The 27742-nt window shown below is 43.6% G+C and overlaps 2 protein-coding genes across 6 annotated transcripts in view; one reads left to right on the top strand and one right to left on the bottom strand.

Annotated features, from left to right (window-relative positions):
- LOC129837732 (triple functional domain protein-like) overlaps positions 1–17247 on the bottom strand; it is a 138158-nt gene extending 120911 nt beyond the window's left edge. Inside the window, exons 1-2 of one of the 4 annotated variants that reach the window (XM_055904130.1) lie at positions 16985–17247; positions 8056–8112 (exon numbers count right to left, since the gene is read on the bottom strand). In XM_055904130.1, the coding sequence (XP_055760105.1) occupies positions 8056–8112; positions 16985–17054 (127 nt within the window). In that variant the 5' untranslated portion in view covers positions 17055–17247. The remainder of the gene's footprint in view (positions 1–8055; positions 8113–16984) is intronic. The other 3 variants (XM_055904129.1, XM_055904126.1, XM_055904127.1) reach the window with 3 other exon arrangements.
- A 1542-nt stretch (positions 17248–18789) lies between these two features.
- LOC129837441 (dynein axonemal heavy chain 5-like) overlaps positions 18790–27742 on the top strand; it is a 70463-nt gene continuing 61510 nt past the window's right edge. For both annotated transcript variants that reach the window (XM_055903596.1, XM_055903595.1), the window contains exon 1: positions 18790–19026. In XM_055903596.1, the coding sequence (XP_055759571.1) occupies positions 18940–19026 (87 nt within the window). In that variant the 5' untranslated portion in view covers positions 18790–18939. The remainder of the gene's footprint in view (positions 19027–27742) is intronic.

Genomic DNA, 27742 nt, shown 5'->3' with positions numbered 1-27742 from the left:
AGAGTAAAGGCGAGAGCAGTGAGCAGCCTCTAACAGGATCATTATGATGTGCTGGACTTATAATGGTACAGCTTGGATCCTCACAGCAACGGTAGAGCATCATCAACAGCATCATCTTCAGCTAAGGATGACAGCAGATGAGATTAAAACTGAGATGGATGTTAAAATACTAAAAAAGAGGAGACAGAAAGATATATCTATACTGTGAAATGTAAAAATATATAATAATGCCCTTTTATTGTAATAGCTATTTAAAAAGACCGCTGGAGTTATATATATATATATATATATATATATATATATATATATATATATATATATATATATATATATATATATATATATATATATATATATATACACTGCTCAAAAAAATAAAAGGAACACTAAAATAACACATCCTAGATCTGAATGAATGAAATATTCTTATTAAATACTTTTTTCTTTACATAGTTGAATGTGCTTACAACAAAATCACACAAAAATGATCAATGGAAATCAAATATCAACCCATGGAGGTCTGGATTTGGAGTCACACTCAAAATTAAAGTGGAAAACCACACTACAGGCGGATCCAACTTTGATGTAATGTCCTTAAAACAAGTCAAAATGAGGCTCAGTAGTGTGTGTGGCCTCCATGTGCCTGTATGACCTCCCTATAACGCCTGGGCATGCTCCTGATGAGGTGGCGGATGGTCTCCTGAGGGATCTCCTCCCAGACCTGGACAAAAGCATCCACCAACTCCTGGACAGTCTGTGGTGCAACGTGGCGTTGGTGGATGGAGCGAGACATGATGTCCCAGATGTGCTCAATTGGATTCAGGTCTGGGGAACGGGCGGGCCAGTCCATAGCATCAATGCCTTCCTCTTGCAGGAACTGCTGACACACTCCAGCCACATGAGGTCTAGCATTGTCTTGCATTAGGAGGAACCCAGGGCCAACCGCACCAGCATATGGTCTCACAAGGGTTCTGAGGATCTCATCTCGGTACCTAATGGCAGTCAGGCTACCTCTGGCGAGCACATGGAGGGCTGTGCGGCCCCCCAAAGAAATGCCACCTCACACCATGACTGACCCACCGCCAAACCGGTCATGCTGGAGGATGTTGCAGGCAGCAGAACGTTCTCCACAGCGTCTCCAGACTCTGTCACGTCTGTCACATGTGCTCATGTGCTCAGTGTGAACCTGCTTTCATCTGTGAAGAGCACAGGGCGCCAGTGGCGAATTTGCCAATCTTGGTGTTCTCTGGCAAATGCCAAACGTCCTGCACGGTGTTGGGCTGTAAGCACAACCCCCACCTGTGGACGTCGGGCCCTCATACCACCCTCATGGAGTCTGTTTCTGACCGTTTGAGCAGACACATGCACATTTGTGGACTGCTGGAGGTCATTTTGCAGGGCAGTGCTGGCAGTGCTCCTCCTTGCACAAGGTAGCGGTCCTGCTGCTGGGTTGTTGCCCTCCTACGGCCTCCTCTACGTCTCCTGATGTACTGGCCTGTCTCCTGGTAACGCCTCCATGCTCTGGACACTACGCTGACAGACACAGCAAACCTTCTTGCCACAGCTCGCATTGATGTGCCATCCTGGATGAGTTGCACTACCTGAGCCACTTGTGTGGGTTATAGACTCCGTCTCATGCTACCACTAGAGTGAAAGCACCGCCAGCATTCAAAAGTGACCAAAACATCAGCCAGGAAGCATAGGAACTGAGAAGTGGTCTGTGGTCACCACCTGCAGAACCACTCCTTTATTGGGGGTGTCTTGCTAATTGCCTCTAATTTCCACCTGTTGTCTATTCCAATTGCACAACAGCATGTGAAATTTATTGTCAATCAGTGTTGCTTCCTAAGTGGACAGTTTGATTTCACAGAAGTGTGATTGACTTGGAGTTACATTGTGTTGTTTAAGTGTTCCCTTTATTTTTTTGAGCAGTGTATATATATATAGAGAGAGAGAGAGAGACAGGGAGATGTATATATATATAGTGAGAGAGAGAGAGAGAGAGAGAGAGAGAGAGAGAGAGAGAGAGAGAGAGAGAGAGATAGAGAAAATACTTTTTTTCCACCATAATTTGCAAATAAATTCATTAAAAATCCTACAATGTGATTTTCTGGGTTTTTTTCCTCATTTTGTCTGTCATAGTTGAAGTGTACCTATGATGAAAATTACAGGCCTCTCTCATCTTTTTAAGTGGGAGAACTTGCACAATTGGTGGCTGACTAAATACTTTTTTGCCCCACTGTACATCCTATACCTGTCCCGCAGGTGTGATGTTCGGATGTACCGATCCTGTGCAGGTGTTGCTACACGTGGTCTGCCACTGTGAGGACGATCAGCTGTCCGTCCTGTCTACCTGTAGCACTGTCTTAGGCGTCTCACAGTATGGACATTGCAATTTATTGCCCTGGCCACATCTGCAGATCTCATGCCTCCTTGCAGCATGCCTAAGGCACGTTCACACAGATGAGCATCTGGCATCTTTCTTTTGGTGTTTTTCAGAGTCAGTAGAAAGGCCTCTTTAGTGTCGTAAGTTTAACTGTGACCTTAATTGCTGTGACCTTAATTGCATCGTAAGCTGTTAGTGTCTTAACGACCGTTCCACAGGTGCATGTTCATGAATTGTTTATGGTTCGTTGAACAAGCATGGGAAACAGCGTTTAAACCCTTTACAATGAAGATCTGTGAAGTTATTTGGATTTTTACGAATTATCTTTGAAGGTCAGGGTCCTGACCAAGGGATGTGTAACGGCTTTTCTCCTCCTCTTCATCCGAAGAGGAGGAGCAGGGATTGAACCAAAATGCAGCGTTTGAAGTCGACATAATATTTATTTACAAAACGGAAAACACGACAACACTTTAACCAACTACAAAACAATAAACGACGTAGACAGACCTGGACAACGAACTTACATGAAACACGAAGAACGCATGAACAGGGAAACTGACTACATAAAAGAACGAACATACAAACAAACCGAAAACAGTCCCGTGTGGCGCAACACATACACAGACACAGGAGACAACCACCCACACCAAACAGTGTGAAAACACCTACCTTAATATGACTCTCAATCAGAGGAAATGAAAACCACCTGCCTCTAATTGAGAGCCATATCAGGTCACCCTTTAAACCAACATAGAAACAGAAAACATAGACTGCCCACCCAAACTCACGTCCTGACCAACTAACACATACAAAAACTAACAGAAAACAGGTCAGGAACGTGACAGGATGTTTAATTTTTTGGTGAGTTTATATCATTATTATACAGTGCAATATGCAATGGTCATGTTAATGTCTTCAGCAGAGGTAGCTTTATTCCATGTGTAACTCTGTTGTTGTTTTTGTCACACTGCTTTGCTTTATCTTGGCCAGGTCGCAGTTGTAAATGAGAACTTGTTCTCAACTGGCCTACCTGGTTAAATAAAGGTGAAATAAAATGTAAAAAAATAAAAGAAGCATTACCAAGGTACCTATTGAGATGGGATGATAATCTGTTAAGGGTCTTCTATTGTGCTACTGACCAACAGGAGGCATCCTGAGTGGTGCAGCGGTCTGAGACTATCACATCCGGCTGTGATTGGGAGTCCCATAGGGCGGCGCAAAATTGGCCCATGTTTGGCCGGGGTAGGCTGTCATTGTAAATAAGAATTTGTTCTTAACTGACTTGCCTAGTTAAACAAAAAATAACCTTCAGTGATTTGTGCTGAAAATAATTTAAAGACTCTTCTGCATTATAATGTAATATAGAATTATAATCAGTTATTTGTTGATGCTATTTTCCATATTACAAAAGCTTTTCATTTTCTAAATGACATATTCTGTGTATTGTGGGCAAGTGTAAGCAAAATATCTATGCAGCATGTCTTGCTGAGTGTGGTGACACTGACAAACTGTCGTCCAGGACGTTTAGCTGGATGCAAACAGAGAACCAAGCTGTACTGCTGCTGTATAAAATCAGGTATTTATGGAAATAGGGTTCTCCACCTGCTGTACATCGCTCCCTGCCGCGTAACAGAGAACGGTGAACACACTCTGGACTCATTCTGTGTGTAAACACGAGACTTAATGGTCCTCAAAGGGATTTCCTGGAATTGCTCTCAGAATAAAGATGGCAGCCAGAGACGTGTCTCTGTTCTTACATTAGGGAATCCTAAAGTCCTGCTGCGCCATCTGAGATGTATTTGGCTGTATGTACAGTTGAAGTCGGAAGTTTACATACACCTTAGCCAAATACATTTAAACTCAGTTTTTCACAAATCCTGACATTTAATCCTAGTAACAATTCCCTGTCTTAGGTCAGTTAGGATCACCACTTTATTTTAAGAATGTGAAATGTCAGAATAATAGTAGAGAGAATGATTTATTTCAGCTTTTATTTATTTCATCACATTCCCAGTGGGTCAGAAGTTTACATACACTCAATTACTATTTGGTAGCATTGCCTTCAAATTGTTTAATTTGGGTCAAACGTTTCGGGTAGCCTTCCACAAGCTTCCCACAATAAGTTGAGTGAATTTTGGCCCATTCCTCCTGACAGAGCTGGTGTAACTGAGTTGGGTTTGTAGGCCTTCCTTTCACACGCTTTGTGATGGCCACTCCAAAACCTTGACTTTGTTGTCCTTAAGCCATCTTGCCACAACTTTGGAAGTATGCTTGGGGTCATTGTCCATTTGGAAGACCCATTTGCGACCAAACTTTAACTTCCTGACTGATGCCTTGAGATGTTGCTTCAATATATCCACATAATTTTCCTACCTCATGATGCCATCTATTTTGTGAAGTACATCAGTCCCTCCTGCAGCAAAGCACCCCCACAACATGATCCTGCCATCTCCCGTTCTTCACGGTTGGGATGGTGTTCTTCGGCTTGCAAGCCTCCCCCTTTTTCCTCCAAACATAATGATGGTCATTATGGCCAAACAGTTCTATTTTGTTTTTATCAGACCAGAGGACATTTCTCCAAAATATATGATCTTTGTCCCCATGTGCAGTTGCAAACTGTAGTCTGGCTTTTTTATTGCGGTTTTGGAGCAGTGGCTTCTTCCTTGCTGAGTGGCCTTTCAGGTTATGTTGATATAGGACTCATTTTACGGTGGATCTAGATACTTTTGTACCTGTTTCCTCCAGCGTCTTCACAAGGTCCTTTGCTGTTGTTCTGGGATTGATTTGCACTTTTTTTTTTTTGATTTGCACTTTTTGCACTCTAGGAGACAGAACGCATCTCCTTCCTGAGCGGTATGACAGCTGTGTGGTCCCATAGTGTTCATACTTGCGTACTATTGTTTGTTCAGATGAACGTTTTTACCTTCAGGCATTTGGAAATTGCTCCCAAGGATGAATCACACTTGTGGAGGTCTACAATTGTTTTTCTGAGGTCTTGGCTGATTTCTTGCGATTTTCCCATGATGTCAAGCAAAGAGGCACTGAGTTTGAAGGTAGGCCTTGAAATACATCCACAGGTACACCTCCAATTGACTCAAATGATGCCAATTAGTCTATCAGAAGCTTCTAAAGCCATGGCATAATTTTCTGGAATTTTCCAAGCTGTTTAAAGGCACAGTCAACTTAGTGTATGTAAACTTATGACCCACTGGAATTGTGATTATTAATGACCCACTATGTTGTGAATTATAAGTTAAATAATCTGTCTGTAAACAATTGTTGGAAAAATTACTTGTGTCATGCACAAAGTAGATGTCCTAACCGACTTGCCAAAACTATAGTTTGTTTATCAAGAAATTTGTGGAGTGGTTGAAAAACGAGATTGAATGACTCCAACCTAAGTGTATGTAAACTTCCGACTTCAACTGTATGTTTAATGACAATAGACCATGGGCAAATGGTTCACAGAGTAAATGTCTATTGTTGCTACTCACTTCCTACTGTATGATCATATTCATCTCAGTAATACAGTCTGAGAGCTAGCGAGCCTCTCCTCTCCTCCTGCTTTCAACAGACATGAAAGGAGTGCTCTCATGTTTTAATGCATGGCCTATCCTAGCCCTCCTAGCAAAGTCCTCCTAGCCCAGCCCTCATAGCCCAGCCCTCCTAGCCCAGCCCTCTTATCCCAGCCCTCTTAGCCTACTCCTCCTAGCCTAGCCCTCCTAGCCCAGACCTCCTAGCCCAGACCTAGCCCAGCCCTCCTATCCCAGCCCTCCTATCCCAGCCCTCCTAGCCTAGTCCTCCTATCCTAGCCCTCCTATCCCAGCCCTCCTATCCCAGCCCTCCTATCCCAGCCCTCCTATCCCAGCCCTCCTAGCCTAGCCTTCCTAGTCCAGCGCTTCTAGCCCAGACCTCCTAGCCCAGCTCAGCCCTCCTAGCCCAACCCTCCTAGCCCAGCCCTCCTATCCCAGCCCTCCTAGCCTAGCCCTCCTAGCCTAGCCCTCCTAGCCTAGCCCTCCTAGCCTAGCCCTCCTAGCCTAGCCCTCCTAGCCTAGCCCTCCTAGCCCAGCCCTCCTAGCCCAGCCCTCCCATACCTCCCATCCCAGCCCTGTCACCATAGCAGTTCTGATCTCTACTGACTGCACAGGCAGAGGTTTGGCAGCGGCCAAAGACAGGCCCTCCTCTGGAGAGCAGATCGTTTTGTGTGTGTGTGCCTCTGTCTCTCCCACAGAAACACAGAACAGAGCAGAACTGCTCCTACTGATCCTGATCCACAGCAAGCCCCAATTAAGGGAGAGACAGTTCTGTGTTCTGCTGGGAGATTATAGTAAGGTGTAGCCTATACACTTCAATTACACACAATCTTACACTTTCTGTTCAGCTAAGATCTTCCAGAAAAAAAATCATTGCTATCAGTAAGAAAGACAGGCAAAGAATGATCATAATGCTTGCCTGAAAGACATACTGATGTTCTATATTAGACTGATACAAGCATATCAATACGGAAAGAGAAATGTAATTTGTTCACAAGAACATGGCACCTAGTGCACATGGTAGATTTTTGGCCACCAGCAGAAGGTAAGCTAAAATAGCCTACCGTACTTCTTCTACCTACGTAGCATTCAAAATATCCAAAGGGAATTTTCAGCAGATAGAAAAATGTTTGGTCAACTTTATTGAATAATTCACACATAAACCGTTTTCCCCTCTGGCCAACACAGACCATCTTCAGTAACAGCAGAGTCAGCATATATCTTCATTGAAACTCATTATTAACCCTATATAATTAACTTGGCAGCTGAAACACCTGCAAATTAATGTGTAGCCTCTAACAGGTTCATCATAGTAGATACAAATGTGTTAAATATTTCACTTCACCTAACAGAATGTGGAAATCAGAATATGCTACCGATCAGTAACCAGTCCGTCTAGGTGTGAAGTTTGGACAGTGTGTTTTTAAAACTTAGGCCTTCTGAACATAAAGAACATAAAGAACACAGAGACCGTGATGGCATTCAGTTAATAAGCAGGTGAGAGTTCGGTTGACCACGTGCCAACTAGTCAAGTGCGGTGAAGTGTAGCTGTGTCTGTGTGTGTGTGTGTCTGCCTATATCACCTTGTGTCACCTAGTTGAGAAATAAGCAGGTCAGTGACCAGTTAGCCATGAAGAACGTCACGGGTGAAAACTCTATACTACATTAACCTTCAAGAATCCATGTAGAGCCTAATAGGAAATGACTACACACAAGAAAGCATCCATGGTGAAAAAATTACACCGAAAGGCTCTGATGGCACTGAGTCAGTGATGAGGACCTCTAGTTAAGCCAAACCCTCTGTACTTAACTTTCACTCTCAATCAGCTGGGGTGCACTAAGAGCAGGTCACTGGCAACAGCAGCCATGTAATATACGATATATAGTAGCTGTGTACAGTATACCCAAGCAGAGAGATAAGGGGAGCTCAAATGAGAGGTCATTTCATCTCTCTCTCTCTCTCTCATGACGAGATATGATAGGATGTGTTTCTGTTTCTTCCCCAAACCTGACCACAAACAGGCATAAACAGATATCTGAGAGGGTATCCCAAAGCAAGATGTCACGTCTTACGCGGAGCACAATTATACAATACATTCCACAGACAAAGCAAAAATAATGAAGTAAATAAATTACCTGCTTGTTGACTGGGTCCGTCCAGTTTGGGCTCACATTTTGAAAGAGGGAGAGAATCTAGAAAAATTCAGATGAAAAAGAATGGTCAGTGAATGAATGCAGTGGCCTGGCTTTGAGAATCTCTTCCGACCTAGAGCCTGTGATTATTGCCTGCAGATGAGAGGACAAGGAAGAGCTGCTTTGATCCCAGTATCTGGCTAGTCAAAGACATGAAACAGCATGAGACATGGGCTGTGTCACAAATGACACCCTATTCCTAATACAGCAGTAATGTGTTATACAGGGAATATTGTACCATTTGGGATGCAAACAGAATTGAACAAGAAGCCACCAAATGACTTACAGCTGATGTAACAGGCCTCTCCTCGCCCCTACCTGGGCTCGAACCAGGGACCCTATGCATACATCGACAACAGCCACCCTCGAAGCATCGTTACCCATCGCTCCACAAAAGCCGCGGCCCTTGCAGAGCAAGGGGAACAACTACTTCAAGGTCTCAGAGCGAGTGACGTGACCGATTGAAACGCTATTAGTGCCATTTCACATCGGTTACACTGACAAACTGATACAGGAATGAATCATGATATAGAACTCCTGAGTGGGAATCTGTAGATCTTTCTACCGCCACAGGCCTGAAAAAAACGATATATTTGAAGCAGAATGCTGGATAATTCACCTGGAGTCATTCAAGTTAAACACAGTCTGTCATCGTCTGCTCTGATTTTTACAGTCGCACATTACAGTGGGTGAAGTGAGGCTTTCTCTTCATTCTGACAGACTGACTCACTTCTACGTCTATGGCAGTACTGTGGTGTTGTGGGCTGTTAGCAGTACTGTGGTGTTGTGGGCTGTTAGCAGTACTGTGGTGTTGTGGGCTGTTAGCAGTACTGTGGTGTTGTGGGCTGTTAGCAGTACTGTGGTGTTGTGGGCTGTTAGCAGTACTGTGGTGTTGTGGGCTGTTAGCAGTACAGCCCTGTTTTCTTTCTGGGTCATTCATCTATCAGTGGCATGGGATAGCTACAGCTTAGCTCTACTTTGCCTGCTTCTCAAAAGACAAACCAGCATATGCTGCTGCTAGGGATTAAATGGGCGGCAAACTGCAGTGGCTATTCGATGTTAACAGCATTGTGGATTTGATGTTAAAATATATTAAGCTCACAATTAAAGTGTCTTGAAGACATGTGACGGGGAATTCACATGATGCTGATCCGACAGAAACCTCCCACATCTACCCCCCAAAAAACGTGCCTTTCTTTAACTAACACTTATTTATTAAATTTACTTACTGTGATAATGTGCTTGTCTCACCTAGCTATCATCAGGTGAATGCACTAACTGTAAGTCACTCTGGATAAGAGTGTCTGCCAAATGACTGAAATGTAAAAAAATAAAAAAAATAAAAATGGAATGTAAATATAGACTAGAGGGTCCTCTGCAGTGAGACAAAGCCTTAGGTTTTGTAACTGGCATCCTACATTGTAGCTCTGGCATTGTATCACTGGCATCCTACTCTTGCCTATTCACCTAGGGGCTTTCAAACATGGAAATGGCTATGAGTTACAGTCAATTACACATGTCTAACTATCCAGGGTATGACATCTAAAAGTGAAGCAAAAATATCTCTCATACAAACAAACACCAACTTGAACAGGGTGAATGAGATAATACAATATTGTATTATGTGGATTTTAGTTTAGTTTGCTTGTTTTTATACAAATCTGAGCAGCGGCACGTGATCTATTTAAACCAGGCGACCACTGGCAGAGTGCAGCACCAGGAGGATCTAAAGATGTTAGTGTCTTCAAAGGGGAGAGGATGTTTCGCTCCGTGTGGAGTTCCTGTTTGACAGGCTGTGCACAGCTGTTCACTGAAGACAAGCACAGGGAGGGCACACAGCTGCAACCACACCACACCAAACATCCCCTAGCTCAGTCCCACTATGGGCCATGCTGCTTTGATTCCCAAACCGAGCCCTGTGTGTGTGTGTGTGTGTGTGTGTGTGTGTGTGTGTGTGTGTGTGTGTGTGTGTGTGTGTGTGTGTGTGTGTGTGTGTGTGTGTGTGTGTGTGTGTGTGTGTGTGCCTCATTAAAAAGAGGAAAGGCATGTTCTCAAAACATAACAAAGGCTTTTAACAGTATATGATTTTTAATATGCCGTCCTGTATGAACGACGGGCAGGATCAAATGCGCGCGTGTGTATGTGTGTGCGTCTGAGTTTATTATTACCATCAGAGAGAAGAGGGGTGTTAATACATAAGCTCAGAAACACATAAAACCCTGCTGCTCTGTTTGATATAACAGCTAGTCTCTGAGAGGGACACAGACAGGAAGGCAGGCCGACAGACAGACACCTAGGAGGCCAGGGTTCTGAGATGAGATGCCCTGATTCCAGACGCCTCCTTAGTGCTGGGAAGGACGGGGCTGCTGGGTGTGTGTGTCTGGTAGGGTGTGGGTGGCTGAGGTTGACTGATGGATAGGAAATCCTCTCTTATCAGATGAGGGATTTCAAGGAGACACACAGGCAGGCTCAGCCCACAGCCACTCTTCTTCTTCATGGCCCACAATACCTTTTTCTTTCCTTCCTTCCTGGCCCCCAGGCAACGTGGGTGGCAGGCTGAGGCTGCTGTGATTGATACCTCTATATCCTTGACTGAATTAAGCCATCCCTTAGGCTAGTTGACTTCACTCTGCATGCTCAATTCCTATTTATTGACATTGACGGTTATCTGTATGCAAATCTGGACTATTTAAATGGGAAATGTAGATTTTTGAAGGGATAGTTCACCCAAATTACAAAATGACATATTGGTTTCCTTACCCTGTAAGCGTTAGACTTAGTGTTTTATTTTATTTTATTAGGACCTCTTTTAATCCTCACTTGGACTAATCTTCGAAGAGTCTTTAAACGTTAAAATACAATTTACAATACAATCACACTTAACACACTGTTACAAACAACAGACATAATACACTGCCATATTGACCAGATAAATGATCTAACAGTCTGAAAAGGTAGATTGGTTCCTTCATCTACCATGGTCCTGCACAACCTTGCAATTTGTTATATTTAAGTAGTTCTAAGTATTGTATGAATTTATAAATTGAAAGGTTTCTGGTTTGCTCAGATACATTATTCAATTTCTTTATTACTCTGAATCGAAATGTTATTTTGCCTATTTCTCTTCTCTGCCGAGATAAGACTTAGATGGGGGACAATGTATTTATTGTAATGGAGGAATGTCTATCTCTTACCAACTGAAACCATTGTGTGAAAAGAAATTCCATTTTAAATGGTGTACATTGTGAAATAAAATAAGCATGTGTTTTTCTCTGATCTTGTTGATTGATGACCATCCAAGAGCATTGTGCATGACTACAAGAGAATAATCATATCTCCACCATAAAACAATTCTTGCTGCTTAGTTCTGTGCAATCTGCAGCCTCTTAATCTCACTTTCTGATGAATTTCCCCAGACTACAGAACAGTAGTTCACCTGACTCCCAATTCATGCTTGGGTTGTTTGCTTAAGAATCTTTCCCGGTAAATACTTTGCTATTCTTCTGATCATGCATGCAGTTTTAACAGTTTTCTTTAGATTTCTTCCACAGAACTCACATAGGCCTACAGTTCATGATCTATACTACAGAATTGTGCACAGATTGCTGCTTTGAGTGAGATGTGGCCTGATATAGTTCTGTGGGTCAGTGAAAAGCCTAGTATCTCTAACTAATCTATACCAAAAATGCCATTGGTCTCATAAAAGACATTCAGCAGGCTGCTTTTTAAACAGCTCTACAATAAACATAACAGTCAAGCAGCACTAAAACATCTGCTCTCCATTGTAAGCATACAGTAGACTCGCTGAAGAGAGGAGGGGGAAACCAAACCATCAAAGTGAGTCTGGGAAAAACAGAACAGCTCCAGTCAAAAGCTCTTCGTTTTCCAATTATGAGGAGGATGGCATGATGGCGGCTGGGCTGAGGCCGTCTCATGGTGCAATGCCACTCTGGGCTGATTGCCTCTACTCCACTAGAAGCAACTGCCAATTACTTTGCAATAGAATGCAAGAGGATTCTTTTTGACTGTAGAATATGTATAAAAGCAAGCCATGCTGGTCTACTCCACCCTGACTTTAGCCTTTACTACTCTATCATTTGCAGAGGTGGTTTTTCTGTCCTTCCTTTCGCTCGCTCTCTTTCTCTCGCTCTCTTTCTCTCTCCCCCTCTCTCTCTCTCCCCTCTCCATCTCTCATGATGTGAATTGATTCTGGAGCATCTGATCCCTACTACACTACACCATTATTATGACACAGCTAAGAAGACTTTAGTTGGGTCAAGTCTGTTCCTCAGCAGCAGCCAGTAGACATTTTATTACATAACACTTAGGTTTCCACTTCGATAAGCATGATCCCACTGGGTGATAACGCTGGATCACAGACAGTACAACAATTTGGCTCACATTACAGGCCATTACAGGCCAGTCTAATTAGGCCTAGCCATAATCTAATTTTTCATTCCTAAATGGACAAAGACATTTTGAATTTTCATGTCCAACAGTTGATGGTAAATAGATGATAACTGTGACCTTTCTTTGGCATAATATCACCACTAGAAAGCAAGTAATATTTAAATGGAATGGGGACATAATAATTTAGCAAAGGGGCTTTTCCAAAGAACCAATCCAATGAAAGTACTTGGCAAACCTCAGCCTGCTTTGAGCTGGATAGTGGAACAATCATGTACACAGAAAATATCCTGATTTATACCGTTGCCAATGTAACGGCCGTCCTCTCACAAGAACAACCCCACTGTGTAATATGGTAAATGGGCAAAGCGAGGCAGCTATGTGGTGGAAAATGGAGCCTGACTACAGGACAGAAATAGAAGGCACTTTGACATAGTAAACACTACATCTTTGTTGGAACCATTGGTCTCATTAAACCACTGGTGGTATGATGGATGACTAGTATCTTATTACCTTGGGGTGGCAGGTAGCCTAGTGGTTAGAGCATTAGGCCAGTAACTGAAAGGTTGCTAGATCAAATCCCTGAGCTGACAAGGTAAAAATGTGTCGTTCTACCCCTGAACAAGGCAGTTCCTAGGCCGTCATTGTAAATAAGAATGTTTCTGAACTGACTTGCCTAGTTAAATAAAAAAACGTGTAAATCAGAGCTGCCTGATTGAGCTACAGCGTACTCATTTGAAAGCATGGCATGATGCTGTGTCATTAAAGTTAGTAATACATTTTTCGTCTTGTTCTTAAAAAGCAAGAAAAATAAGCATAATTCAATTACACAATTCTTTCAGTCTGCTATCCTTAAAAAGCCACTGAAAATTACCTCCTGATTTGGGTCATTGAAAGCTAATGGGCAATGCCACAGTACGCTATGAATAGCCAGCGAGCAGCTCTGCATTACAACAGCTTACTGTACAGTGAGGGACAGGATGATCCCTGTAAGAGTCAACTAACATCAAACAGGCCAAGACAACCTTATGCCTTCCCAAAGCTCTGTATACTACACTCAGTGCCAATGTAATAACTAGGTAAATAGTAAATGCATAGTATTTCTATACACTGAGTGTACAAAACTTAAGGAACACCTTCTTAATATTGAGTTGCACCCCTCCCTTTTGCCCTCAGAACAGACTCAATTCATCAGGGCAAGTACTCTACAAGGTGTTGAAAGCGTTCCCACACGGATGCTGGCGCATGTTGACTACAACAGTTGTGTAAAATTGGCTGGACGTCCTTTGGGTGGTGGACCATTCTTGATACACACGGGAAACTGTTGAGCGTGAAAAACCCAGCCGCTTTGCAGTTCATGACACTCAAACCGGTGCACCTGACACCTACTACCATACCCCATTCAAAGGCACTTCAATCTTTTGTCTTGCCCATTCACCCTCTGAATGGCACACATACCCAATCAATGTCTCAAGTGTCTCAAGGCTTAAAAATCTGTCTTCAATCCGTCTCCTCCCCTTCATCTACACTGATTGAAGTGGATTTAACAAGTGACATCAATAAGGGATCATAGCTTTCACCTGGATTCACCTGGTCAGTCTATGTCAGTCTATGAGCAGGTGTTCCTAATGTTTTGTACACTCAGTGTAAAGTGAATATAAGCTTACAGTGCAATAGTTTGAATTCTTGGGACATAGACCTAAAACGTTGTGTGGGCTGACATCATAGGCATGCTACTGAGCTGCTGTAATGAGCCTCATCGTCAAGTGGACTACAAGTTATGACCACCTCACAAGAGGATGACTCAGTATACAATGTTGGATCTATACAATGTCTGTGGGAATGACATAATAATGTCCATCTGTCTACCTCATCACAAGATAATGACGAGGAATAATAGACGACTATGACTAGCACAACATCTCCATGACTACCACAACAACTCCAAACAGAAATATGTCTCCATAAACTGAAAAGAATACTGTTTTGATAGTTGACTTCCCTAAATCATCGAGCTATGGCTTATGTTATGCGTATCAACTTCCAATACAGACTGTCTAGTATATCACTGCGTTAGATACTCTTCAAAGGGTGAATACTAAAATTAGCCCAATTAAATGACAAAAACAACTTCAGCCAGGCTGTCTAGTACAGCCACACGAGTCCAAAAAGGCACCCTATTCCTACCCTGGTCAAAAGTAGTGCACAACCGAAGTCCTACTCGAGATTAACTAGGGCATCACAGTGGGTGCACCCAGAGCTCCCCAAACTAAAGAAATGTGTTTCAGTGCAACAAGAAAGAGCAACTTTGTGCCAAGATTTCAACACTCAACAAGCCAGCAGCAATTAGGAAGCCTGCTGGAGAGGTTACAGAAAGTGGGATGGCCTTTTCTGTCCTTTCACTGTGGCTTCAGGATGAATGGTGTTGTGGGTGGGTGCATCCCAAATGGCTTCCTTTATAGTGAATATATTCCCTATTCCCTATATAGTACCTCAAAGGCATAGGGTTCTGGTCAAAAGTAGTGAACTATATGGAATAGAGTGCCTTTTGGGACTCAACCAACATATCAATTGTTCCTTTCGTTTGCTTGGACCCAGTTATGGGTCATGTTGTTTGCGTTGTGTTTCACTGGCCTCTCTCTTACACCGTCATAACTAGCTATCCCAGTTTTAGCATCTACATAATATGCGTGAAATTTGAAAGTTTAAATGCATCACCATGCAAAAGACTTACTAGCTTGAACACTGCACAAAATACAACCCTATTAGCCAATATAGCAAGCTAAGCTGAGTCCTTACAGTTAACAATAATAGTAACAGGTGAAATGGGCTACTCAAAGCATCTAGACAGAGACCATTTACAGGAAAACGCTGTTCATGCACATCATTCAGGTTCATGTTGTTATTGTTAACTCCCAGGACATGGTCTCTAGCAGCTACAGCAGAAAACACTGGCCACATACCAACAGTAGACTGCAACAATATAATACAATCCATTATAGCATTCCAAGCTGTCTTAAAGAGACACTGAGATAAAATATTTGTGGTAACTATGGGAGAAAGGAACATAGGCCGATTCATATATTTCTACCTTGTTAGAGATTACCATCAGCTTATAGTTCAAGGTCCCTTGTCTCCATTAATGTTGGGACATTCCTTCGCCAAACACATTTCCTAACATTGTCAGACAGCTCTTCCTTAACTTCCTTTACCTCCAGACTCCAGTGACCTAAAAGCTCAAGTCAATGCTGTGTAACATGCATTCACTAAAGAACAGAATAGAATGTATTATATAAATCATTAGGCTATATCACTCATCTTTCCAATAGACTCAGTCCCTTCTTCACTTCAGCTTGACCCTGTCTGTCCCACTCAAACGTCCGTCTGTGTGTCTGTGTGTCATCAATGGGGATGGTGGGAAACAGACTTCTTGACCAAGATGCACCAGACCAGGTGCTACAGAAACAGCTAAGCGCAAACGAACAGCTGCTCTGACTGTGGATCATCTGAGGTGGTCTCATCATGGTCATAGGATGTTCCCAGGGCACCTATATGTACTTTTTTTTTAACTTTCCAAAATGTTAATTCAACAGAACTACATTCTTACCCCAATGAATGCCGGGGGAAATGATGGCAGTGTGTTGTGTAGAAGCACTTAAAAATATATATATTGTGTTATGCCATTAAATTGACTAGAGAGATAATTAGAATGTATACCAGAGATAAACTCAATAGTATTAGATAAGTTAAAATAAATAACACTAATAACACAATAACCTGAATATTTTGTAAAGATTAATTGTATAGGGATTCGTGTATTGCCCTGATGAACTAATGGGTATCTAAATAAACAAAACAGCAATAGAACAAAGTGATAGTCTATTCTTGGTTATTCCATAACACATTGTATGAGAGTAAACAGGAAGATGTTTCCGTAGGATACGTAGGCCTGGCCTAAAACTCAGTTATGTTACAGATAGGTCGTGCAGGCTCTTCACCTGGGCGGCATCATAGGCTACAGTTTGTTTACATGATAGGCTATCACAATCTACAGGATGTGGTTCTGACTAACAAGCAGCTCACTGCAAAAGGTTCGTTGGCCACTACGTAGGGTACAGAATAATCGAAAGATGTAGTCTACACACATCTCGGGATAGAGATACATTTCTTACATTTCATTTCTCGATTATAAACCATCCACTACACCTGTTTTCTTTTCTCTCCTCTTTTTTTACATTGAAGTGTGCGTAATTTACTATAATCCGAGGTTGACTGTTATCATATTGGAATAAAAGCAGAGAGGATGACAGGGAGCCTGTTTAGGAGAATAATAATCGTATTTCTCTAACGCATCCACCCACCATTGGATGAATTTGTTGATCAGTTTACCATCTATACGGGAACAATGTAGACGGCATTATCAATAGAGTGGACTACCGGAGGTGCTCGCCCCTCTTTCACTTACCGGACTTGAAAAACGCCGCTATGTCGGCCGCATCCTTAGCAGCCTCATCTATTCCCTCTCCAGAGCTCATGGCTGGAATACCGATGTGGAAAAAAAATCTCCAAAGAATTTACTTCCTCTAGATTTTCCGAGAAAATGGAAATGCAACACCATTGAAATTATATTCTACTGTAACACGCAGGCAATCTGTTCTATCTTCAATAAGCAAGAGACCTCCATCTTGGCGAGAATGAAAATTCTTATTACCGATCGGCGGCGCTCCAGAGCCTGAGCACAGAGGCAGGGGGGGAAGTCCGTTGATAAAGGGGAGGTCTTGTATGGGGTCTCTGGCCCTGCAGGAATATCTCTGATATTTTGAGGCAATGTGCGCCACAAATGGGATGAAAGGGGAGCCAAATCATAAAGGCCACTTGGTGTAGCCTGAGTGCCAGTCTGTTTCTGCTCTCTTGCCAACTCCTTACGGAATTATCATGTCAAACATGTTTTGTTTTGTTTGACAATGACAATGACCATGGAGTTGGCAAAAGCACAAACAGATCTGGGACCAGGTTACACTTAACCACCAGACATGATGGAATATAGACATATACCTATCATAGGCTATGGTAGCCAACAGGAAAACATAGCTATGAGATGTTATTTATCATAAAATGTTATTTATCACAAAAGCACTTCCTTCACTGGGAATAATCAAGACATTTCGACTATTTATCTGATCATGACTGGCCTGGTGTTATTATTTTCCATTGGAGATTGTATAGACGTACCTACAATACTGATTGATATGCGTCCGCTATAAAGTCTCCAGACGGTTCATTCTTCAATCAAACACTGCCACCCACTGGTTTTAAAAAGTATACGGCACCTTTATACATGCATTTTGTCCTCTTCGTAGTGTTGGTAAACCGATTGGCCTATGTTGGGATGCACAAATTCTGCAGTTTACAAAGCCGTTAGTAAAATCAAGTAATGAAGAGGATTATAGTGTGAATTTGGAAATAAATTGTCTCTGCTCCTCAGGGCCTACATTACAAAGTGTCATCGAGGCATCTTGAAAATATATAATTGTATCCTGTGATACACTCAACAGCTGCACGCACCAATGTATCAATTCATGGCCCTCTCTCCTGGGAATAATCATTAATTACACAGACGCATGTTTGAAAGATAAAGGCTTGTATATGCCTGCCTGTATGCTCTCCATACTTGTGCATCCCAACTGTGTGACCCATTCCCTCTAGTGTAACGTTACAAATTAAAGTGAATATACAAATACAGAAAGAAGACAAACTGTAGACTAGCAGCCTACACCACAACCACGTGTGTAGGCCAAAAAGCCATCCTACAAACGTATCTTTCTACATTGATTAAAAATTAATCTGTATCAGACATTTCTCAACGAGATAATGAGAAGTTGCTTTGTGGCCCCATGAGTGGACCGTGACAAATCATGTAGATTTGTGGTGTCTCTAGCCGAACTATTTCTATGGTCATCATGGTGCAGCCTGCAGGGATGTGGTTGTAGCTGCCCCCATCAGAAATAAAAACGGTCCGTGCTATCCGGAATCATTGGGACGTCCATACCCCATTGAAGTTGACATTGAAAAGGGTTAAGGTAAATGTTAAGGTTGGGGTTAGGGTTAGGCAAGGGTTATACTTAAGGTTAATGTTAGGCTATGGGTTAAGGTTACGGTGTAGGGTATGGACGTCCCAATGATCCCGATTAGCAAATGCACAAAAAAACATGTCCTACGTAACCAAGGAAACCGCTAACACAATTTAATTGGTGGGAAAGTGTTATCTGAGAACCGCAGCTTGAGCCCCACGAGCCAGCCCAGGACACCAAGGACCAAAATATAAGAATTCCACGTGACATGGAAAACTTGCAACTGTTTCCAGAATTCTGATACTGTATTCACACTTCAAAGACATATTCGTGGTGGTGTGGAAACAACATGTCTCTCAGCTCGCGTTCTGCGAAGTCCAACTTGAGAAACAGGTCCCAACCCTCAGTCCCCGTGGAGTCAATAAAGGAAATGCAGGTTTGGTGATGGTATTATCAGCTATTTCGCTTGTGTAGATGTGATTGTAATGTCTATTAGTTGTACTGTATATCTTTGTTTTTGTCTGGTGGAGATGGCAAGGTAGCCAATAGCTTGCTTGCATCGTGTTGTGGTCCTGTTTTTTTAACCCTGCCAATAAGATTATGGCATTTTCTGGTAATGAAGATCATGCATATATAGACTCAAGAGCTCACAATAATTTAAGCATATTTAAGCATGGCAATGGCTGTATTCAGGCACTCTGTTTTGAGCCGTGCGTAAGAACAGCCCTTGTTATAGCTGCTCAGGCCTTATTGCTATTATAAATTGGTTACCAACGTAATTTGAACAGTACAAATAAAACATTGTGTCATACCTGTGGTATGGCTTTCAGCCAATCAGCATTCAGGACTCAAACTTTTATAATTTGCATTATAAACTGGTTGGTTCGAGCCCTGAATGCTGATTGGCTGACAGCTGTGGTATATGAGACAGTATACCACGGGTAAGACAAAACATGTATTTTTACTGCTTTAATTATGTTGGTAAGGTTGGGCCAGACAACATATTTAATTGCCTTTGAATGGGGTATGGTAGTAGGTGCTAGGCGCACCAGTTTGTGTCAAGAACTGCACGCTGCTGGGTTTTTCACGCTCAGCAGTTTCCTGTGTGAATCAAGAATGGTCCACCACCCAAAGGACATCCAGCCAATTTGACAGAACCGTGGGAAGCATTGGAGTCAACATGGGCCAGCATCCCTGTGGAATGCTTTCGACACCTTGAAGTGTCCATGCCGCGACGAATTGAGAGTGTTCTGGGGGGAAAAGGGAGTTTTTTCCCCCATCTATGAATCTGTAATTCAATTCATTTCTATAGGCTAATGTTAGTAAAGCCAAATTCAATGTTTCATAAAATATTTTTTAAGGGGTCCTAAAATTCCAAATCAAAGGGGTCTTAAAATTCCAAATCAAATAGCTAAATTAATTAAAAATGTTAAAAGGTCATAGGGTGTTGGATATTAGGAAACAACGGTGATGTTATGGGGACGGTATGATGATGTTCTGGGGACATTATGGATACATTTTAGTAATGTTATGATGATGTTATGGGGACATTATGGTGATGTTATAGGAAAATTAGGTGGATGTTAAGGTGATGTTATAGGAGCATTGTAGGGACATTATGGTGATGTTATGGAACATTTGGAGATGTTCTAGTGATGTTATGGGGACATTATGATGATGTTATATGGAATTTATGGTGATGTTATGGGGTGATTATGGTGATGCTCCCGAGTGGAGCAGCTGTCTAAGGCACTGCATCTGTCACGCCCTGGCCTTAGTATTATTTGTTTTATTTATTATTTTAGTTAGGTCAGGGTGTGACATGGGGTATGTGTGTATTTTGGGGTATTATATGGTAGAAGGGGTGTTGGTTGTAGTTTATGGTTTTGTGTTGAGTGTATGTGTCTAGCTGTGTCTATGTTGGGTGTAGTTGTCTAGGAAAGTCTATGGTGGCCGGAATGGGTTCTCAATTAGAGACAGCTGATTTCGGTTGTCTCTAATTGGGAGCCATATTTAAGGCTGCCATAGTCTTTAGCTGTTTGTGGGTCATTGTTTATGTATATGTATATGTCGACGTAAGTAGTTTGTGTGTGCACTTACGTTTGAAGTTTCACCATCGTTTGTTGTTTTTGTTAGTGTTGTATAAGTGTTTGGTGATCATCTTCGTCGTTATAAATTAAAGAAGATGTATTCAAATCATGTTGCGCCTTGGTCCTCTCGTTCATGTCAACGCGATCGAGACAGAATGACCCACCAATCTATGACCAAGCAACATGACCAGCGGCAACAGGATCAAGGCATTAAGGACTCATGGACATGGGAGGAGATTTTGGATGGTAAGGGACCTTGGGCGCAACCGGGGGAATATCGCCTCCCTCGTGAAGAGCTGGAGGCAGCGAAAGCCGAGAGGAGGCGATATGAGGAGGCAGCACGGAGGCAGGGCTGGAGACCCGCGAGTACTACCCAAAAATTTCTTGGGGGGGGGATAGAGGTAGTGGGCCGAGGGCAGGTAGGAGACCTGGCCCACTTCCCAGGCTAACCGTGGAGAGCGGGAGTACGGGCGGACACCGTGTTACGCAGTAGAGCGCACGGTGTCTCCTGTAAGTGTTCATAGCCCGGTGCGGGTTATTCCACCTTCCCGTACTGGTAGGGCTAGATTGGGCATTGAGCCAGGTGCCATGATACCGGCTCAACGCGTCTGGTCTCCAGTGCGTCTCCTCGGGCCGGTATACATGGCACCAGCCTTACGCATGGTGTTCCCGGTTCGCCTACATAGCCCGGTGCGGGTTATTCCACCTTCCCGCACTGGTCGGGCGACGGGGAGTATTCAACCAGGTAAGGTTGGGCAGGCTCGGTGTTCAAGGGAACCAGTACGCCTGCACGGTCCGGTATTTCCGGCGCCACCTCCCCGCCCCAGTTCAGTTCCACCAGTGCCTACACCACGTAACAGGCTTCCAGTGTGTCTCCAGAGCCCTGTTCCTCCTCCACGCACTCGTCCTATGGTGCGTGTCTCCAGCCCGGTACCACCAATTCCGGCACCACGCACTAAGCCTCCTGTGCGTCTCCAGAGTCCTGTGCATCCTGTTGCTGCTCCCCGCACTAGCCCTGAGATGCGTGTCCCCAGTCCGGTACCACCAGTTCCGGCCCCACGCACTAGGCCTAATGTGCGTCCCCAGGGTCCAGTATGCCCTGTTCCTTCTCCCCGCACTAGCCTGAAAGTGCGTGCCTTTAGCCCGGTGCCTCCAGTTCCGGCACCACGCACCAGGCCTACAGTGCGCCTCATCCGGCCAGAGCCATCCGTCTCCCCAGCGCCGTCTGAGCCATCCGTCTCCCCAGCGCCGTCTGAGCCATCCGTCTCCCCAGCGCCGTCTGAGCCATCCGTCTCCCCAGCGCCGTCTGAGCCATCCGTCTCCCCAGCGCCGTCTGAGCCATCCGTCTCCCCAGCGCCGTCTGAGCCATCCGTCTCCCCAGCGCCGTCTGAGCCATCCGTCTCCCCAGCGCCGTCTGAGCCATCCGTCTCCCCAGCGCCGTCTGAGCCATCCGTCTCCCCAGCGCCGTCTGAGCCATCCGTCTCCCCAGCGCCGTCTGAGCCATCCGTCTCCCCAGCGCCGTCTGAGCCATCCGTCTGCCCAGCGCCGTCTGAGCCATCTGTCTGTCCAGAGCCATTAGAGCCGCCCGTCTGTCCCGAGCCGTCAGAGCCATTAGTAAGTCAGGAGCCGCTAGAGCCATTAGTCAGTCAGGATCTGCCAGAGCCGCCAACCAGACAGGATCTGCCAGAGCCGCCAACCAGACAGGATCTGCCAGAGCCGCCAACCAGACAGGATCTGCCAGAGCCGCCAACCAGACAGGATCTGCCAGAGCCGCCAACCAGACAGGATCTGCCAGAGCCGCCAACCAGACAGGATCTGCCAGAGCCGCCAACCAGACAGGATCTGCCAGAGCCGCCAACCAGACAGGATCTGCCAGAGCCGCCAACCAGACAGGATCTGCCAGAGCCGCCAACCAGACAGGATCTGCCAGAGCCGCCAGCCAGCCATGAGCGTCCAGATCCGTCTGCCAGCCATGAGAAGCCGGATCCGTCAGCTAGCCATGAGCAGCTAGATCCGTCAGCCAGCCATGAGCCGTCCAACCAGGATCCGCCGGAGCCGTCATCCAGCCAGGATCTGCCCATTATCCTGGTGCTGCCCCTTATCCCGGTGCTGCCCCTTATCCCGGTGCTGCCCCTTATCCCGGTGCTGCCCCTTATCCCGGTGCTGCCCCTTATCCCGGTGCTGCCCCTTATCCCGGTGCTGCCCCTTATCCCGGTGCTGCCCCTTATGACTATGGTGGGGTGGGGACCACGACCAGTGCCGGAGCCGCCGCCGTGGAAGGAAGCCCACCCAGACCCTCCCCTAGACTATGTGCTGGTGCGTCCGGAGTTCGCACCTTAAGGGGGGGGTTATGTCACGCCCTGGCCTTAGTATTATTTGTTTTATTTATTATTTTAGTTAGGTCAGGGTGTGACATGGGGTATGTGTGTATTTTGGGGTATTATATGGTAGAAGGGGTGTTGGTTGTAGTTTATGGTTTTGTGTTGAGTGTATGTGTCTAGCTGTGTCTATGTTGGGTGTAGTTGTCTAGGAAAGTCTATGGTGGCCAGAATGGGTTCTCAATTAGAGACAGCTGATTTCGGTCGTCTCTAATTGGGAGCCATATTTAAGGCTGCCATAGGCTTTAGCTGTTTGTGGGTCATTGTTTATGTATATGTATATGTCGACGTAAGTAGTTTGAAGTTTCACGATCGTTTGTTGTTTTTGTTGTATAAGTGTTTGGTGATCATCTTCGTCGTTATAAATTAAAGAAGATGTATTCAAATCATGTTGCGCCTTGGTCCTCTCGTTCATGTCAACGCGATCGTGACAGCATCTAAGTGCAAGAGGTGTCACTACTGTCCCTGGTTCAAATCCAGGCTATATCACATCCAGATGTGTTTGGGAGTCCCATAGGGTGGCACACAATTGGCCCAGTGTTGTCAGGGTTTGGCCGGGGTAGGCCGCCATTGTAAATAAGAATTTGTTCTTAACTAACTTGCCTAGTTAAATAAAGGTTACATTTAAATATATAGATATTTTAAATGTTATGGGGACATTTTGTGGATATTATGGTGAAGTTATGAGGACATTTTGTGATGTTATGGGGACATGTTGTGCTTGTTATGGTGATGTTATGGGGGCCTTCTCTTAGATCCCTCTGAGCTCTCACCAGATCATACATATTTCAGTGGGGACTCCAATTACCCAGTTTCTCCAAATGAGATGTCTCACTTTAGAAATCAGTCATGCCTTAATGAATATTTCACTATCTAACTGCTTTTAAATGCAAAGCTGCACAATAATTTTCCAAGTATCAAACGCTCTCTCACCCCATATGAGGCGCAGCTTCGTCTGTGATCGTCCTCGGCTAATCTTATGTAATCTGATGGAATTTAATTTTGAGGACCACTTTGGAAACAAGCGTTTTAATTAAAACTTTCAAGTGATATCCTCTGGGTACAAATTGTACATTTTGTTGTATGTGTCTGTTACCCAAAATAAATTCAATTCAATAGGCTGGTGTGTTTGTTTCTTGGTGTATGTTGTTCTCTTTGGACAGGCAGTAGCCAAATGCTAGTTGCCCTTTTGAATTTGAAGTTTGGGTGGATTGTTTTGTCACTCAACATTTCTCCACACTCGTTGGTTCCCTAATTTTTGAAGGATTGACTCTGTCATATTAATCATCAGCTCCTGGCACTTTCACCTCACCCCACTTTTCACCACTTTACATTAGTGTTATTTCTTTCTAGTTTCAGTACAACATGCGTACAACATGCACACGGGTGAATGGCTTTTATTAAGAAGTCATTGTGTTCCTTGGTTGGATTGAACTAGGCCTAACCTAACAATGAGTTTCACAACATAGGTCGAGGCCTAGTATTGTGTATTGCTCTTTAACACCCTCCATTCTCTGTTGGTCAATCCCTTCCTCAAGTAATTGGACCACGGGGCTCTTTTATACCTGTCCAGGGGAGACATGTCTGTAACTCTAACTGTCTGTAACTGTAGCCTCTACTCTACTGTATAACAATGACCCATTCAGCCCCAAGCCCCATTGTTGACGTTGGTAAGGCGATAGCAGTGCTTTTGATAATTACCTAGCCGACGGGGTCACCCAATACTACACTATCTAGTTAGCAAGCCTCTGTCTGAGGAGAAAACAATATTATAATTTCAGACAGTAACCTTTGGGCTGGAAAATAAGTTGCTGGTCGCTGGCAGTGCTTGTTCTGCAGTGCATGCACTGGAATTCTTGTCTGTGTTCTCATGAATAGTAATTCATGTCAATTAAGAGGGCGGATTCCTTGAATAGGTTGCTTTGTTGAGAGTGGCGATGCTTCACTTTAAACCTGACTATCAAAACAAGGTAAGCTGACCTACACAGTTCTGTTACATGACGTTACTTAGGCTACACCCAGGTCCCTATCTGTGACCAAATCATGCATTTCATCATGAATGTTTTAAGAAACCAACAATTGTATTTATCTTAATACAATAACAGTCTCCTGGACTGTTTACCAGACCATTGTATAGATATAGGTTCAGCCTGTAGGCTATGTTGCCCATCTATAAATGATCAATCAGAGGTATGGATTTTACAGTACTGGGGATTCATGAAAATACAGAGGTGGGTAGTACCACACTACAAGTAACATGTTACAGTACTTGAGTGGTTTTCTTTTAGGAATGTGTACTGTACTTTTACTTGAGTAAGTTCTGTAGGGAAAAACATACTTTTTAAAAACTTTTTTAAATATATCAAAACAGTGTGAATATCACTGTCTTATTGCTTTTGTCATATTTAAATTGGCTGCAAAAGGCTCTATTTCTTGTTTGCCTTTCTTTAGATTTTATGAAAATAACTGGTTAGTTAATTGAAAAACATGTCACAAGTATCATAGTTCAATGTAAAACCGTATACATTTGTATTTAGGTTATTGCTTTTTGATCAACTTACACAACAAAATTAGCTACTGTAAGAACATAAACAAAACAATGAGAGAATGAAAAATAGGCAGATGTGTATTGGAGAAGAAAGTCAGTACATTAACTTGTATTCAGTGGAACTAAGGAGCATTTCCATTAATTCTTGTTGTTTGATTAATTTGTTTTCTATTGTAGATCTGCATCAGGGCTGTGCTACTTATCACAAATATAGGCTTGTATTAAAATACACTGTCCACAATGTTTTGGTTATTACAGTAATATCAATGCAGTTTGGATAGTTTGGGATATGAGACTGCTTGCATCTTCAGATCAATGCCACATTATGTATTCGGGTAGGTAGCGCATAGAGCAGGGTTCCCCAACTGGCCGCCCCTTGGGACGATTTTGGCCCGTGGGTGATTTAATTTGTCCCCCAAGTTTTCTGAGCAAAAAATTATTATAATATTATACTTTTTTGGGACATAAAGTAAAAAACACCAGCAAATCAGCTCCAAGTCGTAAAACTTTTTTCAAAAGTATTCCCACGCATAATAGAGAGATATGTGATCATATACAAATGTAAGCAAGGTTTGAAATGATCATGTTTTAGTCATATAAAATATATATATAATTATGTGTTTGGCTTCTTGCTGCCAGTTTGCAGTCTATTTGTAATTATGTTCCGGCTCGATGACCATCCGCTCAAGAACAAACGGTCCCGCGGCTGTATCTAGTTGATGATCCCTGACATAGAGGCTTATACTTGGCCGCACCGCATGGGTTCTCTGTGGTTTAGAGAGGTCAAGGTGGGACACAATACCTGACACAGTAATAGGGGATTATGAAGGTTCCTTTTCGTCTGTTTTGTCACCTGCACAATGGCATCATGAAGGCTTGGTGTACAATATAATGTGGCCTTCTACTGTGATACCCGTCACCTGTGGCTGTGTGTCATGTGCCGGAGCTTGGCAACTTGCCAGTGTCTTTAAGTTGTTTGAATAGTTTATAGGAGATTTGAACTTCACTGACAGTTAGCTCAGTTTAAGCAAGGTGTGGAGCAAACAAAGGCATGCCAGTTATTCTCCTGAGTGATCACAGTCACTCTTATCTTCTCTACAGACTCACTGATCTCTATCTGTAGCTACATAGATTGTAGATGGTCGTTTGGGAGCCGTCTTTGATATGAGGAGCTAAGAGTCATGTCTCGAGCGTTGAGAAAACAGCTCTGGAAACAGAGTGTCTCAAGAGTGATCAAGGTAAGAGATTGTCACTGTAGGACTTGTATGATGATAGGAGAAGATGGAGTAGAGCTACTGGAGACAACAAGGACCCAGTGGGTCCTCGCCAAGTAATGGTTAGGGACGGGTCATCTATTTGATCACAGATTGGGGCCAATAGGGTGTGCATGTTGCTTACTGTTTGATAAATGTATAGGCTCCAGAGTACAACCAAACTAAAATCAGTCATTGGTCAAGATTGGCTCTCGGTCTTGTTCTGTAGAATTGTGATAAATTCAGTAGAAACAAGCAATTTCAGTCAGTATTTTTTTGATACTCTCTGATAGAGACATTGTTTGCAATGGAGTTCATTGCAAACGTCGAGTGGATTAGAAGACGCACAACGCCCAAACGCCCATGTCACAGCGATCAGTCCTTTTCTCCTGAAGTATTTCTTGATTTGTTTTGTCAGGACAGCTTCATTCTAGCCATTCAGTTCTTATCTGAGCTGAAAGCTTGCAGACAGTTGAGGTTGCCATTGAGTACGCTTGATGCTTGGTGTGCTGTGGTGTGTGTCTGTAGGATGAAGCTTGATGCTTGGTGTGCTGTGGTGTGTGTCTGTAGGATGAAGCTTGATGCTTGGTGTGCTGTGGTGTGTGTCTGTAGGATGAAGCTTGATGCTTGGTGTGCTGTGGTGTGTGTCTGTAGGATGAAGCCTGATGCTTGATGCTTGGTGTGTGTCTGTAGGATGAAGCTTGATGCTTGGTGTGTGTCTGTAGGATGAAGCTTGATGCTTGGTGTGCTGTGGTGTGTGTCTGTAGGATGAAGCTTGATGCTTGGTGTGCTGTGGTGTGTGTCTGTAGGATGAAGCTTGATGCTTGGTGTGCTGTGGTGTGTGTCTGTAGGATGAAGCTTGATGCTTGGTGTGCTGTGGTGT

The sequence above is a fragment of the Salvelinus fontinalis genome, chromosome 38 (assembly GCF_029448725.1).
Source record: "Salvelinus fontinalis isolate EN_2023a chromosome 38, ASM2944872v1, whole genome shotgun sequence".
NCBI classification, from domain to species: Eukaryota; Metazoa; Chordata; class Actinopteri; order Salmoniformes; family Salmonidae; genus Salvelinus; species Salvelinus fontinalis.
Note: the sequence above shows the minus strand (reverse complement) of the source record. Positions and strands in the feature narration are given on the sequence as shown.